Source organism: Sardina pilchardus, chromosome 12, assembly GCF_963854185.1.
Source record: "Sardina pilchardus chromosome 12, fSarPil1.1, whole genome shotgun sequence".
Classification (NCBI taxonomy): Eukaryota; Metazoa; Chordata; class Actinopteri; order Clupeiformes; family Clupeidae; genus Sardina; species Sardina pilchardus.
Window position 1 is genome coordinate 9804270 of NC_085005.1, and position 19067 is coordinate 9823336.

Consider the following 19067-nt stretch of genomic DNA (forward strand, 5'->3'; position numbering starts at 1 on the left):
TTTTCCCACAAACAAAAACAAACACACTCCATACATTAAAAAAAAAAACGATCAGCTTTTCCTTTCAGTCATAAAGCCAACAAAACCAGACATCGCCAGAGTTGGACAGTGTTGATGAATATGGAGGCCATTTGAGGGACAGATTATTATAAAAGTAATAACAGAAAATAAGAAAATAACTGCACACTCTCTGCTAGGTCTCTTGATTGTTGTACAACAGGAGGAGAGGACAGTCGGTTCCATCATGGGGCTGTAAGACGCAGTTCGCTACCATCATGTTGAAAGGTGCAGACACGAAGACCATTTGAGGCCGCTGGGGCCTAAACTCTCCACAAAAAAACACTCTGAGTCAGCGTTTCTAAAACAAACAAACCAAAAGAAAAACTTGACACTGGTTTCTGTGTCTTTTGTGTTACAGTGCAGTCCCCCTTAAAAAAAGACCGTTCTCGCAGGATTCGAAACTGCAGGGAGCAAAGGCGCCCCGCTGTATCGATTATCCATTCAGTGCTCGGTTAGTCAGGCAGGGCTTTATATCCAGGGGACACGGAGTGAGTCGAGGAGAGAGTGACAAACAAGAGGGAGAGATTTAGAAAAGAGATAGACAGCAAGAGAGAGAGAAAGAAAGAAAGAGAGAAAGAAAGAAAGAGAGAGAAAGAGCGAAGGAGGCAGTAATGATCTTGGTGGTGAACCTCTGCGTCCTTCCGTTGATCCTGGGCCTTGCTGGACGTCAGGTCAGCAGTGCAATCCCTTTGACTGAGTCATACGATAAACAAGACTGTTCTTCTCGAGCAAAACCCAGATAACATTCACAAACAATAAAACCGAGAGTACGTCTCACAAAAGCATCGGGAGGTAACAGGCCGGGGAGCAGTGGGAACTGCTAGCTGCCCCGTGTGGGAGATGAACACATTCAGAGACCTCTGAACTTTGACCTTTGTCTGACCAGTTCCAAAGCCTATTTCCCACCCCCCCCCCCCCCCACCTCTACCCAACGACTGTAAATAAAACCCCGACCGAAACGCCGACAAGGCAGAACAAGAAACGTGGCGGAGGCCAACGCTTTTGTTCCAAAATTCCAAAAACTTTCTTCATGGCGAGAGAGTCAAGAGGGAGAGAGAGAGAGAGAGAAAGAGAGAGCATGTCTCCTTAACCCTCAGAGTGACCGTGCAGGGAGAGAGAGAGAGAGAGAGAGAGAGAGAGAGAGAGAGAGGGGGAGGGAGGGAGGAAGAGAGAGAGAGAGAGAAAGAGAGAGCACGTCTCCTTAACCCTCAAGAGTGACCGTGCGGGGAGAGAGAGAGAGAGGAAGAGGGGGAGAGAGAGAGAGAAAGAGAGGGAGGGAGGAAGAGAGAGAGAGAGGGCAGCGCGCTCTGTGCAGTGAGCTGGGAACAGCAGGGAGAAATGTGGGTGAGCTGCTCTCTTAGGCGTGGAAGACACAACAGACGAGATGGGGGAGAGGCGCTGGACACTGTCCTCAAGGGACTGCATATTCTCCATCAACCGACAACACTCAAAACAAAATGGCGTGCGCATGAGAATGATGTGATATTTTCTTTTGTCGCTGTTCTCTTCTTGTCTGGTTTTGTGTGGCAATTGCAACAGCAACAAGAAACCAGGGCTGTTTGTACAGTATTTGCATGTATTGCGATGACGCTCTTCTCCTCGTTTCCAAAAACGCAATACGTCTCTCCTCTCCTGCTGCATTGTTCGTGGGCCTCCAACAGATGAGATCATGGCCTGTTAGAATCGCTGCAGAGTATGCACACCATAAAGGGCTTTTTCCGATCAGTATCGTATTTACAAAAACAAACCAAAGAATAAAAAACTATAGTAAACTTCCAACAGAGCAAAACCAGGCAAAATAAGTCTCTCGTTTTGTTTTTCTTGTTGTTTTTTTTTTTGTCCTTAACAAATAGACAAGGTGCTCTGTATAGTACACATATGTGACAAGCTGCAGATCCATCCTGTTCAAGGATGCGTTCTTTTGTTTAGACGTAAGTGCTGTGGTTCATAAGTCTCGCTTTTTAATGTCTGTGTGTGTGTGTGTGTGTGTGTGTGTTTGTCAACAACTGTTTGTACACTGATGCCAAGTTGGTACGTGACCCATTCCTTTTCCTTCCTCATCGATGAACACATTCTAAACTCTTCTTGATTCCCCACTGGAGAAACTGGGGTTGTTGTTGATGTTGTTGTTGATGTTGTTGTTGTTGATGTTGTTATTGTTGTTTGGTTCCTATGTTGAGTTGCCTTCATATTGCAGAACCCTCAGCGGGTGAGGGAGACGAGGACCCAAGCGGAGACAGCTACTGACCCATAAAGTGTGTGTGAGTGTGTGTGTGTGTGTGTGTGTGTGTGTGTGTGTGTGTGTGTGTGAAGAATGCTGGAGCGAACCTGAACAGAGGAGTGTCAGCTGTAATACTGGAATGATTCGGGAAAGCACACATGGAGGAGTGTGTGTGTGTGTGAGATGTGTGATGTTTGATGAGCTCAGCGGGTCAGCTAGGCTGGATCGACTGCAGGAGCGGGTGGGCAGACTGACCGCTGAAGGTGTGTGTGTGTGTGTGTGTGTGTGTGTGTGTTTGTGGGGGAGCGTTTTAATGAGAGTGCATGAAAACATGTGTGCTTATGCTTTCTGGTTGCAAAGGCCCGGTAAGCCACAACACACTCCACCAGGGTGCTTCAAGGGGACAAAGGGTCTTTTGAGAAAACAGGCCGATATGTCTCCAAAGACTACTTAACCTACTTCATAAGGTTACGGGAAACTACTGGATTAGATTGGATGAGTGAAAATATGTCTGTGTGTGTGTGTGTGTGTGTGTGTGTGTGTGTATATTGTGGGATAACAGTGATACACTGTTATAGTAAGTAGTGGGAGTAACCATTAGAGGCTCGCAGGGACTGACGTGTAAATGTGCAATGTGGGTCGAGCTGGGTGGTGTGAAGCTGTGACAAGTGGTGCCTGAGAGGTCAGCTGGGGGTCAGGGGGTCACGGGGTCAAGCCTGGGTCCGTCCACCGTCTCAGTAGCGATGAGACTGGTGAGAATACTGCGAGCTCTGCTGAGATGACGAGGAGTATCCCATGGTGCCTTGCGACTGGGTGGAACCCTGGACGTTGCTTTGGTAACCAAGGCGGGAGCTGGAGTGCTGTGGGACGAAAGGGAAGTCGTGTTACGCAGAGACCCAGCTAGTTAAATGTCTGACTACACCAGAAAAGAAAGCTAGAAACTGGATCAACATGAAATCAGTGTCCGAAACATAGCACTTCAAAAACCATGTCAAATATGAAGGCTTTGTTCCAAATAACACGTTGAAGTCAACAACAAACTATGATCCCATAGAGATAAATGAACGATGAAATTGGATGAAGGAACTGTGAATAAATCATTAAATTGCCAGTGGCTATATAGATAAATCATCAGCACAAATGCTGCAGTATCTGCATTAACACAACTGGTTTTGATGGATGTATGACTTATCTGGTCACATGTCTGGACCAGTTTCACTGCCTGGGGGCTTTCTCTAACCTGGGAAAACACGCAGAGGTTTAGCTGGTACCGGCCCAGAATACCTCAAAATGGGCAGGGCTGAAAACGCCTGGGGGGGGTATGCAGTACACAAAACATCCACTAGAGGGTGATGCTACACTGCTACGAGCTGTAGGGAACGACGTGGTGGCAGTGGGAGCGCTATGGGCAAGAATCAGGAAGTGCTCTCTGCTCAGCATTACTAGATAAACAAAAGGGAACATGTCCAACACATTTTCACACGGCGCACACACAGACACAAGACAGACACAGAAGTAACAGAAAAGAAAAGGCCACTATATCCAATACACAGACTACTCGGGAGAGGAGTCCACACAATTGGACGAGCACTGCGTGAGTGAACGAGTGAACTGCAGAGACAGAGAGCCAGAGCAGCAGGACGACGACCGAACGAGTCGTCTGAACTCCAACTCCCGAGTGGGGGGAGGGTACGGAGAACCTTTACTGGGCCGAGTTGGCTATGGAGGAGGGGTAGAGGGGAGAGGGGAGAGAGCTACGGTACAGGCCTCTGATCGATGACTGCTGAAAGTAGGACGCGGTGTGGGACCGTGCACGGCACTGGCCCCCCCACACACGCCGCTCAGCTCTGGGCTGCATGGCTGCTCCGTGCCGGGTGCCCTGCACTGGGCGCCCACGTTTATACTTAGGCACAGGCACAGGCCTGACTTCAGCAGCTCTCACAGCTGCTAATGACACTGCCACCTCAGCCAATGCTAAATATAGACACACACACACACACACACACACACACACGCACACACACACACACACGCACACACACACACGCGCGCACACACACACACAGACACACACAGACACACACACACACACAGACACAGACACACACACACACACACACACACACACACACACACACACACACACACACATACACACACACACACACACAAATAACATTACACATCTCTAAGCATTCACCTTGAACAGTTGGCCTGTCGGTCTCTCTCTCTCTCCTTACTCGTATTCCATCAGGTCCGACCTTCCACCTATTTACTCTCTCTCTGTCTTTCTGTCCGTCGCCCCCTCTTCTTTCCATCTCTCTCTCGCTCCGCTGATCTGCCTTTTTTTGTTGTTTTCATTACACCATCTTATTCACTTCCTCTTTTAGACTACTGAGCTTCTCAAGTCTCAGACTCAGACCCACACACACAGACACAGACACAGACACAGACACACACACACACACACACACACACACACACACGCACACACACACACACACAAACACAAACACACACAAACACACACACACACACACACAAACACTTACTTCCTGATCCCTACTGATCTTGTAGTCATATTCTGTGGTGATGGGGAGCTATAGATAGCTTTTAGATAGAAACTGGCAGGCCACGCGTGGAGGATTGTGTGGCATGGGCTGAGGGCCCAACACTGTCGCCTGTCACTCTTATCCATGAGACGGCCTGGACAGACAAGAGTCCAGCTACAACACACACATGCACAGCACACATACAAACAAACACACACACACACACACACACACACACACACACACACACACACACACACACACGTAATGAGTCAATAGCAGTCTCCACTTGGGTTCCTACACATACTGTACAAACACACACACACACACACACACACACACACACACACACACACACACACACACACACACACACACACACACACACACACACACACACACACACTCACACACACTCACACACACACACACACACACACACACACACACACACACACACACACACACACACACACACACACGCCTCATTAGACATATTCCCTGATCTGCGTGCAAAGGGACAAAGTCCACATCCCTCTGAATTGGGCCTCAGAGAGAGAGCTGTTGTGTTCAGTAAACACATGCCTACTGGAAATCACTGGAGATCCTCCCCACTAAGCCCCTAAGTGGAGCAACGTGAGACGGAGGGTGTTTTTCCACACAAAGCATCACAACGTGTCAAATTTCATACAGTACCCTTTTGTTCAGTCGCTTGGTGGAGGTCACCGTCCCGTGTTCAACACACTAAAGACGGTTCCCCTCCCCTCTGTGTACACTGCCATTTACCTGTTGCTAAGGGAGACCACAAATACCATCGATCCAGAAAGACAGGAAAATATACCCACCCCCGCCCACCCAAACACACACACACACACACACACACACACACACACACACACCACCACCAACAATAACAGCAACTGCTTGACAGAATGTGGTTCAGCGAGTGAGCATTAAGATGCCCCTGTGGTTGTGACAGGCCGCCGAAAAAGCTGCTTCCTGTGGTTTGACGGTTTCTAGAGTCCACAGAATGAAAGCGTTGTAGTGTTGACAAATACGCAAAACAGAGACCATTAACTAAGAGCGCTGTATCCCCTGGACTGCACAAACTACACTGATAATGAACAAGTGGTTATAACATGGATTCAGTATTGGTTGAACAACAGGCAACCACAGAACACATTTCCACTACTGATATTAAGGAAGTGGCAACACAAGTAATACTGAGAAATACCAACTGGGATAAACTATTGTACCACAGCAGAGTACCCAGTGGTGTAGTCTAGCTCAGTGGTTCTCAAACTGTGGTACGGGTATGAAAATATTATAAAATGAAATATGAAATAATATGAATATAATATGAAAATATTTATAATGAAAAATCATTCAATTTAAACTAGTTTGCATGTAAAATATATTTAAATTGGCCCGTGCTACTGTTCGAATCGGAAGGCAGCTGCCTACTGCCTCCCTCCCTAAGTAGAGAGCTCTCTCACTAGACATGACTTGCGAGATATCTCAGTAGGCAGTTGGTTTCGGCATATCTAGGTCGTGGCCTATACATGAAATGGGCTCATTATAGCAATATAAGGCCCGTCCTATGTTATTTTAGACACCTACCAATGTGCAGCATGGTAGATATTTGGCTTATGTCTTCATATGTGAAGTTTGAGTCCATAATAGGTCATCTAAAAGCTGTTTTAATTGACTAGGATAATCTCTGCTAAAATTGCTTAAAATCGGTTTTTCAGAGTTTCCCTATTCTCAGGGCTAAAACAAGTAGTGCAACCCAAAATGTTCAATATTAACATTCAGATTCATATTCTACACATCCAGGCCTTTCAAAAAATATATGGTAGTGAAAAAAAAACACCCTATGTGCTTGAGAAAACGAAACAATAGTTGATCCGTTACACATTTTTGGCTATTTTTTGCCATTTTTGTCCAGAAATAGGGTCAATATTTTGTCAAATGTCAAAAATAACCATTTCATTCAATTCCTGGGGTTAGACATGTATGGAAAAATGTGTTCATTTGTCTCTGTATGTTGTTTACTTCAAATGTTATGCCTCTTTCTATATAATTATTCGGTTTTTCGGGTTCCGGTCGGGTGCAACAAAGGGTTAAAAATGAAGCCTTTGGGACATTATTTCAGCTTGGTACCTGGCAGATTCTGAAAATAGACACTTTAAGGATTCTAAAAAAATCAGGTGGCATAAAAAAAGCCGGGGGGTGCGCGTGGACCCCTGTTTCCATCTAGACTAATAAGAAACTACGATTCGCAATACTTTCATAACATCATGCAACATACTCCACCTTGTCTGGGGACATTGTTATTTGCTGGATAAACACGTGCGTGCGTGTGCCTTAGTGTTGCTTTAATTCTGTTCATTCACTTTGTTGTTTAATTATCAATAACTCAACTGAAATGAAGTAAACTGAAATGAAGTAAACACACACACACATTCACACACACACACACACACACACACACACACACACACACACACACACACACACACACACACACACACATAAGCACACAAATATTTGCCTACTTGCACACAAATATTTTTCCTCTGTCACAGTCTTAAATATTCACACACACACACACACACACACACAATACAACTCAACAGAAACTGAACACAGGTGAGCTGGAGGTCAAATGATCTCAAAGGTCATCTGCGCTCCCGGGCCCGGGTCTGACCTGGTATTCCGACTGCAGGACTCCAGTGCCTGAGGAGGCCCCCGAGGGCCCGATACGAGGTTTCTTGTTGGGCGGCCCCTGGTCCTGCCCGTGCTGGATGCCGCCGCCGCCGGCGTTGGCGTTGGCGCCCGCCGTCCCTGCCGTGCCGTTGGTCTGCGCCGAGCTCTGCTGCGCGGGGGCCTGCTGCTGCGCAGTCGCCTGCTGTTGCGTCTGCCCTTGCGTCTGCGTCGTCGTCTGCTGCTGGTGCTGTTGCGTCTGGTTCTACAAGCCGGGAGGGGGGGGGGGAGAGAAGTTACCGGGTTACAAATGCATCGTAAACCACAAACAAACACACAAAAAAAGACTTTAGCTAAACTTGCCAGTCTCACGTTACACACTTGAGTGATATTCTAGCAACCTAATCTATGTACAGGAACAATAGTGGATAGAGGGAAGGGTTACACCTTGATCAGTTATACGGCAGGTGTAGCTGTTTTGGAAAGTAGAACTTAAGAGCAAGAACACGAACACCGCATAGCCAACGGATCAAACAATTTATTAATGAGCTGGTGTTCCTCCAGACTCTGATGAAGGTCTGACTGACTGAAACGTCACCTCATCAATAAATTGGTTGTTCCGTTGATGAGGCAGTAGGGTGACCACCTCCAGTCAGACAAAATGTGGGACAAGTAGCATGGTAAAGAGGGACAATGTGGGACAGACGTAATAACTTTAAACTTAAGATATATTGCCAGATCTAATTTACTAAGCAACATTTTTTTTTAATCTACCGACATAAGATTAAGACACTACCTAGGCTAAAAGACAAAACATTAATTTCGCAACATCTCATCTTTATTGGGACTATCAAAATTGTCAGCTGTCCAAGGCATTATGCAGCTGAAAGAATGCACTCAGTGAATCAAATTCACCTTAAAATACAACACACAAAAAAATATTAGACCCACCTAGCCTAAGTTCAACAAAATATAAGGCCTAGTCTATACAGTGCAAAATATTAAGGCTTGCATAGAAAGTTTAACTATTTCAGTGCAAATCTTTTCTGATTTGCATGTTTCTTCGATGTGCTTTTTATTATCCGCCAAGGAGGTTATTTTCATCGGGGCTTGTTTCTCTGTTTGTTTGTCTGTCTGTTGGTTCGCAAGATAACTCAAAAAGTTATGGATGGAATTTTCAGGAAAGATCTGAAATGACCCACGGAACAAACGATTAAATTGGAGTTATCCAGGAAGCGGTTGTGTTTTCGCTTGGCCTAGGTCTGCGCTCTCGGAGTGTTTTTCTAGTTTTGTAGGACTCACTTGCACTATGTCGCTTCACATCGTATTCTCCACCATGCCCCAGAGAAAAACGCAAATGCAAAATGCCCCCTCTGCTTCGCCGTCTACAGGTCTTTGCCAAGAGTGTATGTTGCGGTCCATTCGCTAAAAGTGCTCTTTCTCGTGGCCACACTGGCCATGGCTGCTTAACCTAACCGAAGAGCGCGCTCTCCAATTTGACATCTTTGACAACGTTGCGGAGGCGTTCGTGCAACAGGCAACAGTTTGATTGACGTACGACTCAGCCTATCGACTACCGATTGTATTGCTCTCCTTTGAACTATTGGACATAAGTTACAGTACACTACGCCTATGGGCGTATCTGTGTATTTATTTTCAATTGCCCATGGTCGAACGAAAAAGCGGGACAGATGCTCAATTTGCGTGAGGCGGGACAAAGGGTAAAATTGCTGTACAGTACAACGTAAAGCGGGACAGGTGGTCACCCTATGAGGCAGTGTTATGTTTTTCTTTTCTATTGCTCTTAAGATACGCAACGACGACAACAGCAACGACAACGACAACAACAACACGACCTTTTTACTCCCGCCTTGTAAACAGTCTCATAAACAGCTTCATAAAAGGTTATGAGCGAGATGGTGGCCACATTTTAAACACACACACACACACACACACACACACACACACACACACACACACACACACACACACACACACACACACACACACACACACAGACACACAGACACACACACACACACACATACATACACACACAAACAGACACACACATATACATACACATACACACACAAGCACACACACACACACACACTGCATGCCAGTCCCACGGCGCGTGACAAGGTCTCTACTCCAGCATAACTAACACGTGAAGGCCCCCCCTCCGAAATCAAACACAAAAAGGACCTCCGCGTAACCTTGGTCCTCCCGAGAGGCCGGTGGGACATTGTGTGTGGGGGGGGGGGAGGCCAGCGGCGTGGCCCTGGGGTCCGAGCACCTCACGAGGCCGGCCCACGTGGAGGAGCGGAGCGGAGCGGAGGCCGGCCGGCCCGAAAACAATGAGGGCCCAGTCTCCCTCCCTCCCTGCCCGGCTAATGCCCGCTCTGCCCTGCCCGTAAGGCAGCCTGGCAGCGGGCCGTGAATGTGACTGTGTTGCAATGTCGGCTGCTATCAGGTGTTGCCTACTTGACAGCAGCTGCTAGTGCCATCAGAGGCTTGGGATTCATGGAAGCTGCCGGTGAATGATACCCCTTCTGTCACGGCTGGAGAGTGCGCGGGCGCGCACACACGCACGCACACACACACGGACACACACACACACACAAAAACACACACACACACACACACACAAAAACACACACACACACACACACACACACACACATATGCACACAGACATGAGCACACAAATATTTGGTTACTTGCACACAAATCTTTCTTCCCCTGTCAGTCTTGAATATTCTCACACACACACACACACACACTCCCACTCTCACGGTCACTCTCACTCACTCACAAATACACTCATACACTCACTCACTCTCTCTCTTTCACACACACACACAAACACACACACACACACACACACACACACACACACACACACACACACACACACACACACACACACACACACACACTCATTCACACTCAGAGGCTCCTCTCTGCCTCCTGACACTTGTGGTCTGCCCCAGACTCCTGCTACAGGGTAACTACAGGGTAATCCGTCTCTCTCAAATATAGAGCCTATTCCCTGAGTGAGTGCCGGAGCCTGACAGTCAGTCAGTGAGTACTGGAGCCATCCTCTTTCTCTGAAGCTCTGACCCAGGCGACCGTTTCCAGGCTCCAGGCCACTTCTCGGTATTTCTAGTCTGCATTCTCACGCACAGCACACCCCCTGCTCGTCTACAGTCTCAGATTCACTACAGTATAACAGGGTCAGTTCCAGTAGAAGTCACAGTCTTGAACATTCATACACACATTGAAACACACACACACACACCTACTCTCACTCACTCACTCACAAATACACACACACACACACACACACACACACACACACACACACACACACACACACACACACACACACACACACACACACACACACACACACACACACACACACACACACACACACACACACACACACACACACACACACACACACACACACCTCTCCTCCTGACACTTCTGGTCTGCCCCAGACTCCTGCTACAGTATACCGGGTACAGTTCCCGCCGGGAATCATGCTGTGAAACGTAAACGTCTCCACTGACTGCGTCTCCGCACTCAACTGCACTTGTTTACATTAGCCCAACAACACTTCATGTGAAAACAGTGCTTTGTTGTGTTTTGACTCAACAGCATTTATCTTGGATCATTCAAGGGGATTGGGCTTTTTTTTAAATCACCTTTTCAGTCTTCTCTTCTGGTTCGTCTTCATTGAGAAACTCCCTCTTGGGGTAAGGTATTTGACATCCGGCAAACACACTGCAAAGGACAAAAGAGGCACTTGTTATATAGGCCACCACACCGCTTTGAGTGGCGACTACTTCAGACACAACACACACACATACACACACACACACACACCGCATAGTGGCACGTAGACTGCTGCCATGTCGTAACCAGGGAATAAGCAGATAAGACCACCCCCCCCCCCCCCACACACACACACACACACCGTCTCCTTGTGTTATGAACTGGGGAGAGTTAAGTATCCAGGGCACCCCTGGGAAGCAGGGCAGGGAGAAAGCCACAGCGCCAGGGAGAGAGAGAGAGAGAGAGAGAGAGAGAAAAGGAGAGAGAGAAAAAGAGAGAGAGAAAGGGAGAAAGAGAGAGAGAGCAAGAGAGAAAGAGAGAGGGAGAGAGAGAGAGAAAAGGAGAGAGAGAAAGAGAGAGAGAGAAAGAGAGAGAAAGGGAGAAAGAGAGAGAGAGAGAGAGAGAGAGAGGGAAAGAGAGAGGGAGAGAGAGAGAAAAGGAGAGAGAGTAAAAGAGAGAGAGAGAAAGGGAGAAAGAGAGAGAGAGAAAGAGCGGGCACACGATTTCCCTCACACTGTGGGGGAGCACGTGATTAAAAAGTGACCCTGTTTCAGCGATGCCAATCAATGGCCTTCATTGTGAAGCGAACAAAGATGGCTTTGAAAGTGGGAGCAGGTTCTCTGTGTGCCACTGAGGGGTTTCTGGGGCTTGGAAATGTAGTGCAGTAGGTCTGTGTGGGATTTAGTGGGGCAGGTAGTGAACTGGCTCTTACTCCGAGGTGGGTAGAGGGTCCTCTTGGAAGTAGGGGTCCTGCAGTGCCTGTTCAGAAGTGATTCTTTTGGTGGGGTCCATCGTCAGGAGTTTCTGAAGCTAGATTCGAGCGTTGAAAAAGATAATCAGATTGGTCTGGCTGCGCTTCATTTTGTGCAAATACCACGCAATATGTCAACAACAAGGAGATTTCATTGAAAACTTCAGTTGTGAAACTGCAATAACAAAGGCTCTTATTGTGACCTAGAAATATGACAGGAGGAGTGTTTTAAAGTTTTAACAGCAAGTCATTATGGGGTATTTCTTGATTCGAGGTTGGCGTATTCTGCAATTACCAACTGCGCTATACGAGCTGCCAACAAAAAGCAACTGTGGCAAAAGCTGCCAGGCTAAATTTGAGCCTGAACGTACCCAGGGGTTTGGCTTGCAAAACTCTGGCATTTGTATTTCTCATCAAAGTGCCATATTTGGTGAGAGCCCTACAACTCCTGGGCAAAATAAACCATGGCGGAGAAACAGAGCACAGACACATACCAACAGAAACACTTTGCTGTCTGGTTTCACTTTGTGCTTCTCCATGTACTTGATGAGGCTGCTAGTTGCATACCTGTGAATGGAAAGCATATGTTAGGGAGGGGGGGGAACCAAGAACTTGAGAGAGATGCATCGCGTGCATTAGTTCCAGGAACTCGGAACTAGGAAGGGCCTCGGGCGAGCACACACTGGGCCTCAAGGGCAGCACATGCTCGGCCTCTGCCAACTCTGTGGCTCTGTCATCAGCCGCTCACTCACGTTGTTCTCCTGAAGTCCTTCTGTAGCGTCGGGTATTCCGGCATCTTCCGTATGTCCTCCCAGTCTTTATCTGTGGAATTCGGAAAACACACATTTACAAAAACAAACAAAAACACAAAAAGAAAGTCACACGAACACTTTCACAGAGATAGAGGCAATCTCTGGTTTACTATCTTCTTTATCTTCTGCATGAAGACCAAGACTGAAAAAGGATTGTATCTTTTGTAGTCTTCAAACAACCTAATGTTTGCTAAATGTGTCTATTGGTTAATTACATTTGTCAACTCACCCGGGGCAATTCGTTTCTAAGTATACTTTAAGCAGGTCATACAGGTGCTTTGTTTGTTAGTGCGTTGTTTGTTGGCTTTCTAGCTGATGTAGCTGAATTAAAACAGCTTTAGAACTATTAATGAAAATCAGGCGAGAAAATCAGGCGGGTTTTCCCAGATGAAACCTCTTCTACTTGTGCTCGTAGATGCTCATGCATGTGACATTCATATAAAACCTCTACATAACAACATACTTCTACTACACTTCAAACATTACCATCAACTGGCAAAAGTCATCATTTGATCTCATTTCACAGGTGAATCCATAGTTCTGAGACTATGCCGTCACTATCACGACACCGTAATGTCACAGATTCTGAACAGGCCATCATTTCTGATAAGCACAGAGACCTGCTGGGAAGCCCATGACGCTGAATATCCTGTCCAGCTGGTCATGATGGAAGGGGTTGCTGGTTTTGATATCCTCCTGGCGGCAGTGGAAGATGGGCTCGGATGTCAGTAGTTCGGCAAAGATGCAGCCGATGGCCCATATGTCTGGCAAGAGACGGAGACACAAACGTCCAGCAGTGGTGAGACAGTGACCCGCCATTAGTGCTTCCTAACATTCCAACCTGTAGGAGGTAGTGTAATGGCTAAGGAGCTAGCTTAGCATGCAGCAGCCTAAAAAGTTGTAGGTTCAATACCCGGCTTCCACCGTCGTGCCCTTGAGCAAGGCACTAAAAACCCAGAGTTGCTCTGGCGACAACGGCCCTTTAATATAACTCACATAAGTTGCTTTGCCTAAAAGTGTCTGCTAAAAGGATACATGTAAATGCTCTGAGGTGATTCATGCACTTCTCTACATCCAGCTGTGATTTGACACCACAAGCTTTGAGTTTTACACTCAACACTTATTTTTATCGAAGGGTTCCATTTGGATTGGCAGTTCTTAGCAAAAATAATTCCGCTTACATATTTGCCGAACATGACTAAAAATATGACTGGAATATCAAGCAGACACCCTGAGATGAAGGGAGAAGGGGGTTAACTTGAGCTTTCCTACTGTACGTGTGTGTTGTTTACAGACCGGAGCACATTCTTAACAGGCCGCGTAGCTGGTCGCTGAGGCCCTGTAAAGTGGCACCCTGCCACTTTCGCTAACATTCACGGCCCACGAGGCAAATGTCAACAGCTATCACAAGGCGAGCACGGGCCCGGCGATAGCGAGAACAAATAGACGGTGGGCAAAGTCCACACGGCTACTCAGAAACCAATCTGCGCTTTTTATCTCTGTGAGTGTGGTCAGCTCACAAGGTGATGGGGAGCGAGGTGGCGAACTCGACGAGAGTTCTGTCCACTGAAAGACAGAGGGCAGCTCCGCTGTTAACTATAGGCTATAAAAGGTACCAAAAAGATGCTGCCGTTTTGATCGCAAACATTTACAGAAAACAGTCAGTAATTATGTCGATAACTTCTAGAAATGTCCGCTGACCCGAGAAAACGCCTTGAGTGCTACTTTCTCAACCGCCGCTTGATTAAAGAGCCTGGACATAGCTCCGTAACCACAGTGTTTTCGCTCGCGAGTGAGTGGAACTTGAACCATGAACTTTAAATGACTCGCGAAGCTCTGTCTTTTCTTGAGAGCGCGTTTCGAGGGGCCCGTGAAAAGCACACATCTGCAGGGACACATCTGCACGCTCTTCTGACACTCTTTCACCAATCGCTACCCGCCCAGGCCTCCGAGGTCAGAGGTCAGAGTTCCCTCCGAAGGTTCACGTACTGTATAATCAGTGGCTTCTGCACTGACGTGGAGGAGAAAAAAACAACTAAAAACCATCACCCCAACCCAGGCCCCGTGTGGAGCTTGGGCCTGGTGCTTGGGTCGAGCCCTGTGTGGACTGCGGCTCACCAATGGCTTTGGTGTAATGTCGCGCTCCCAGGAGCAGCTCGGGCGCCCGGTACCAGAACGTCACCACAACCGGGTCGAGGTCAGCCAGTGGTTTGAGCGGGGAGTTGAAGAGCCGAGCGAAGCCCATGTCCGCTGCGGAGAGAGGACGCAAAAGCACACACACACACACACACACACACACACACACACACACACACATAAATATCATAAACCAAATCATGACATCTGTCTACACAGAGTAGGCCACTGTGACGGTAGAGGAAAAATACTGGGTCCAAATGCCTCAAAAACAAGCTAGGCAGCTTTGGCTTGGTATTTCATTACCGCCTGGGGAAGACTGTTGAGACGGGGTGTAAGGTGACGGGCAAATGGATTCTTAGCACGGTATAATTAGGACACGCTCATTCACAACAGGTTAGGGCTCCCAGGCCACACTCAAAAATGATCAAAAGAACACATCACACTGACATACTGAGACCTGCTGTGCAGTGCATGGAAACAAAAACAATGGGGCAGAAGTGTCAAGCTCCGTTCTAGAAAGTGGTGCTCCACGCGGATTAATGTTTAGAGATCAAAGTCTCTTCAAGCTATGGAAACCTCTGCAGCTTAAATGGGTTTATGTCTTCCAGTGTCCAGTCTTCGCACTCATCGGTATCTGGACAGGAGGGAACTCTTGTCCAGCCAACTGCGCCCGACTCTGGGTCCCACAGCAGCGCATATCTCTCCACACCATTCACATGCCATCTGCTGGGGGGAGGTATGCCATGCGTAGGGTGGGGAGGGGTAAATATAGACCCCCGCGCTATAGAGAGACCAGTGACATCATCCCAGAATAGCCTTCTGTGTTATGCAATGAGTGTGTGTGTGTGTGTGTGTGTGTGTGTGGTGGGGGTGATGGGTCCATTCAATCCCTCAGGGATCTCCAGAGTCCTGATGAAGGTTACACAGCCATCCGGACGGACGGGCAAAAAGCCTTCTTCACAGCGAGCCTCACAGCACACCGCGGGCAACGCCAGATGCACTGGCCCCAGGCACGGCCATTACGGCGCTGAATATTGTCATACTGCCGCGTGCATCTCAAGGTCATAAGGTCCGAGGCTTGGGCATGATTATTGATATCCAATAATGCTAGCACTATTATGACAAAGATGGCGTGCTGGCAGACATGAAATGGAAAGAGTTGTGTCACTCCAACTGTCCAATTTAAGCCAGTAGTGGCCCCGGTGGTGGCCATAAAAGGGAGAATCCTGGCGCAGTTGGTACTCATCAAAGGTGACATGACAATGTATGCTACAGATCTTGGTAATGACTCCATCATATTGCATGACTGTGCTCTACTAGCATGTCCTGTCGGGAGCTAGGAGAAGGGCCAGTATTTGTAATGTCACTGGGTTTTCTCTATTCAAAATGGAGGACAGTGGTAAACTCTGAGACCAGGAACCCTATCCAAAGAAAACGGACCCAGATATGTCTCAAATCTAAAATCGGTGGGCAGAGCATTGGGGTTTTCTTACCAATTTTGACACGACCTCTTTCTGGTCCTTCTCCCATAACCAGGATGTTAGCAGGTTTCTAGAGTGGGTGACACAGAGACAGAAAGAAAGACAGAAAGAAAAAACAAGTGATTTTTTGGTTATGGACAGCTTCAGGCAGAGAGTCTCTCAAACCAGGTTAGACAAGACAAACCTGAATGAGTTTTTGACCAAGACCAAGGAGGCTGAAGGGGCATTCTTTAAGGCCAAGGCCACTGGTTTCGCAACTGAAGGGCTCTTTTTTCCGGGCGTGAAAATAGTTTCAGAACATTTTCGAACATGCACATCGCTTTTCACTGGTGTAATCAGTTCCACTGGTTACAGTAGAAGCTAAATGCTACAGCAGACATTCCACAAATGGAATGTTGCAAGCCCAGTGTAGCCTTTACACATTTACCCATTTTTGTCAGATTTAAATCATTTACATACAGTATATTGAGTCTTCCTTTCTTGGTAGTATACATGGAGGTTACATTCATGCCATTGGACAATGGTCTTCATCACAACCCAGAGTACCTCAATTTGAATCTACTACTGAATTTGTTCAATTTGAAGTACACATAACGCTCAGTGGAATCAGATCTGGAGACCCGAGACATTGGTTTATTACTGGAGCAATAATGTCCTCCCGTTACCCCAAAACACAAAGAGAACAGCACACTGAGACCAAGACAAAAGACACAGTGAGAGTGGAATGTTTCTGACTGTGATGATGAAACAACATTTACTGCAACATTCTCTGGCTGTTTTAATTGGAGCTGCGGTCTAAAATGATCTGCCCGCGCAGCCTGGAGCAAATGGACTACGTACGTACACAGCTCTGTTATCAGGTGTTTAACGTGTTGGTTCTAAAAACAAAGTTGAATGTTAGTCAAAATAGTCCTCTCCTGTGTCTGTTATTTTGAAATATTTGTTTTGTCAAGCACTGGTAGAATCAACAGTGGAAATTTCCTACCATCCAAAAACCATGGTGGTTCTACTCTCTAAATCTCAAACAGGAACAATGAACTTAATGAGGCCATACACAGAGGGAGATGTCTCAAGAATGAGTTTGCATGTTAAAGCAGCAAGCATGTTTTTTTTTAAACTTAACAGAACAGATTCGCAGTCATTTTGATAGCGAAAAAAACTTGTCATGGGGAGAATCATGCAGCTAGCATAGATGGCAGTGCCAAACAGGCAGAAAACCAGCCTTGAAATTTGGCTGATGGCGGCTCGGAGACATCTCAAGAGAATCGCGAAAAAGCTCTTAGCTCGTAGCTCTTTAGAAATTGTTTTGGCCTGTTGCTAGTCCTTTGGCTCCAAAACAAATTGCACATGTACAGTGTCCAGGGGAAAGGATTCCAGCCGTGAGAAGTATTTACACTATAGGGGGCGCTCTAGAGTTGCCAAAATACCCCAAACTTTGCTTTAAATAACTTAATTTCCCCGATCTTTCATCAGTGTACGACTGTGCGTAGTTGGGCTGAGATGTAACACGCAACCATGCGAATGGAAACAATCACAGGTGTTGATAAGGTAGGATATACTGTAAACATTTCACAACTATAGGGGGTGCTCTAGTGTGGCTAAAATATCCAAAACTACATTGGATTGCTTTAAATAACTTAATTTCCCCACTCTTTCATCAGTGTGCGACTGTGTGCAGTTGGGCTGGGCTGTGGCACACACCAGCATGTGAATGGAAACAACCACAGGCGTTGATGAGAAGAAAGTCGATCCCCTCCACTGGCTTAAGCTGCCAAGCCCGTCACTTCTTCACCCCTGCTGACAGACGCAGTCAGACAAAATTGCATCTCCATCGACAAAGACAAATGTTGCCTTTGAGCAAATATTCAACAGTTGCTCTGTGAGAAAGACCTCGGGGCGTTAGGCGTTTGGGCGCTCAACGAAACACCTCTGCGGTGCATGGAACATCAAACATGAACCTCTCCCCCCCTCCCCCTCCCCCGCCCCCTAACACGCACAACACACTCCTCTTGTCATAACCCACTAGAAGACAGGGACGGGGATGAAAGTGTACCGGAGGAGGAGGAGGAGGAGGAGGAGGAGAGTGCCATTTGCAAGTGAATGGGGCCCCTTCTCCTGTGGCGAGAGCCTGCACCGGTTCTCCGAGCCGGGAAGAGTGGCGGAGCATCTGCTTTCATCCTGTCGCCTTCTGTTCGCAACAATCTCTCCGGTTCCCGTGTGCAAAAAAAAAACCAACACGTCTTCACAGGCCCCGCTGCCCGCTCGAGCGAAAACACGAGCCTGTTGCTATGGGAACAGAGCTAATAACGCCGTCCATTATTCAACGGCACCCAAGGAAAAAGATGCTGCCATCGACAAACACTGCGAGAGGATACTCCTTGTCCGGCCATGTGACTCGCGGTCATATCATTAAGACGCTTGTTCTTGTTGGACTGCATCACGAAGCTTCTCTCACGAGACCCAAGCATACAGACAGAATGGAGATGTGTGATGATGAAC

General features: G+C 47.3%; 1 protein-coding gene across 1 annotated transcript in view; it reads right to left on the minus strand.

Annotated features, from left to right (window-relative positions):
• Positions 1-1026: 1026 nt before the first annotated feature.
• Positions 1027-19067, minus strand: part of cdk19 (cyclin dependent kinase 19) — a 48723-nt gene continuing 30682 nt past the window's right edge. The window contains exons 5-13 of the mRNA XM_062550110.1: positions 16581-16638; positions 15067-15198; positions 13569-13712; positions 12889-12958; positions 12631-12703; positions 12098-12195; positions 11256-11334; positions 7544-7804; positions 1027-3141 (exon numbers count right to left, since the gene is read on the minus strand). Coding sequence (XP_062406094.1) covers positions 3016-3141; positions 7544-7804; positions 11256-11334; positions 12098-12195; positions 12631-12703; positions 12889-12958; positions 13569-13712; positions 15067-15198; positions 16581-16638 — 1041 coding nt within the window. The 3' untranslated portion in view covers positions 1027-3015. The remainder of the gene's footprint in view (positions 3142-7543; positions 7805-11255; positions 11335-12097; positions 12196-12630; positions 12704-12888; positions 12959-13568; positions 13713-15066; positions 15199-16580; positions 16639-19067) is intronic.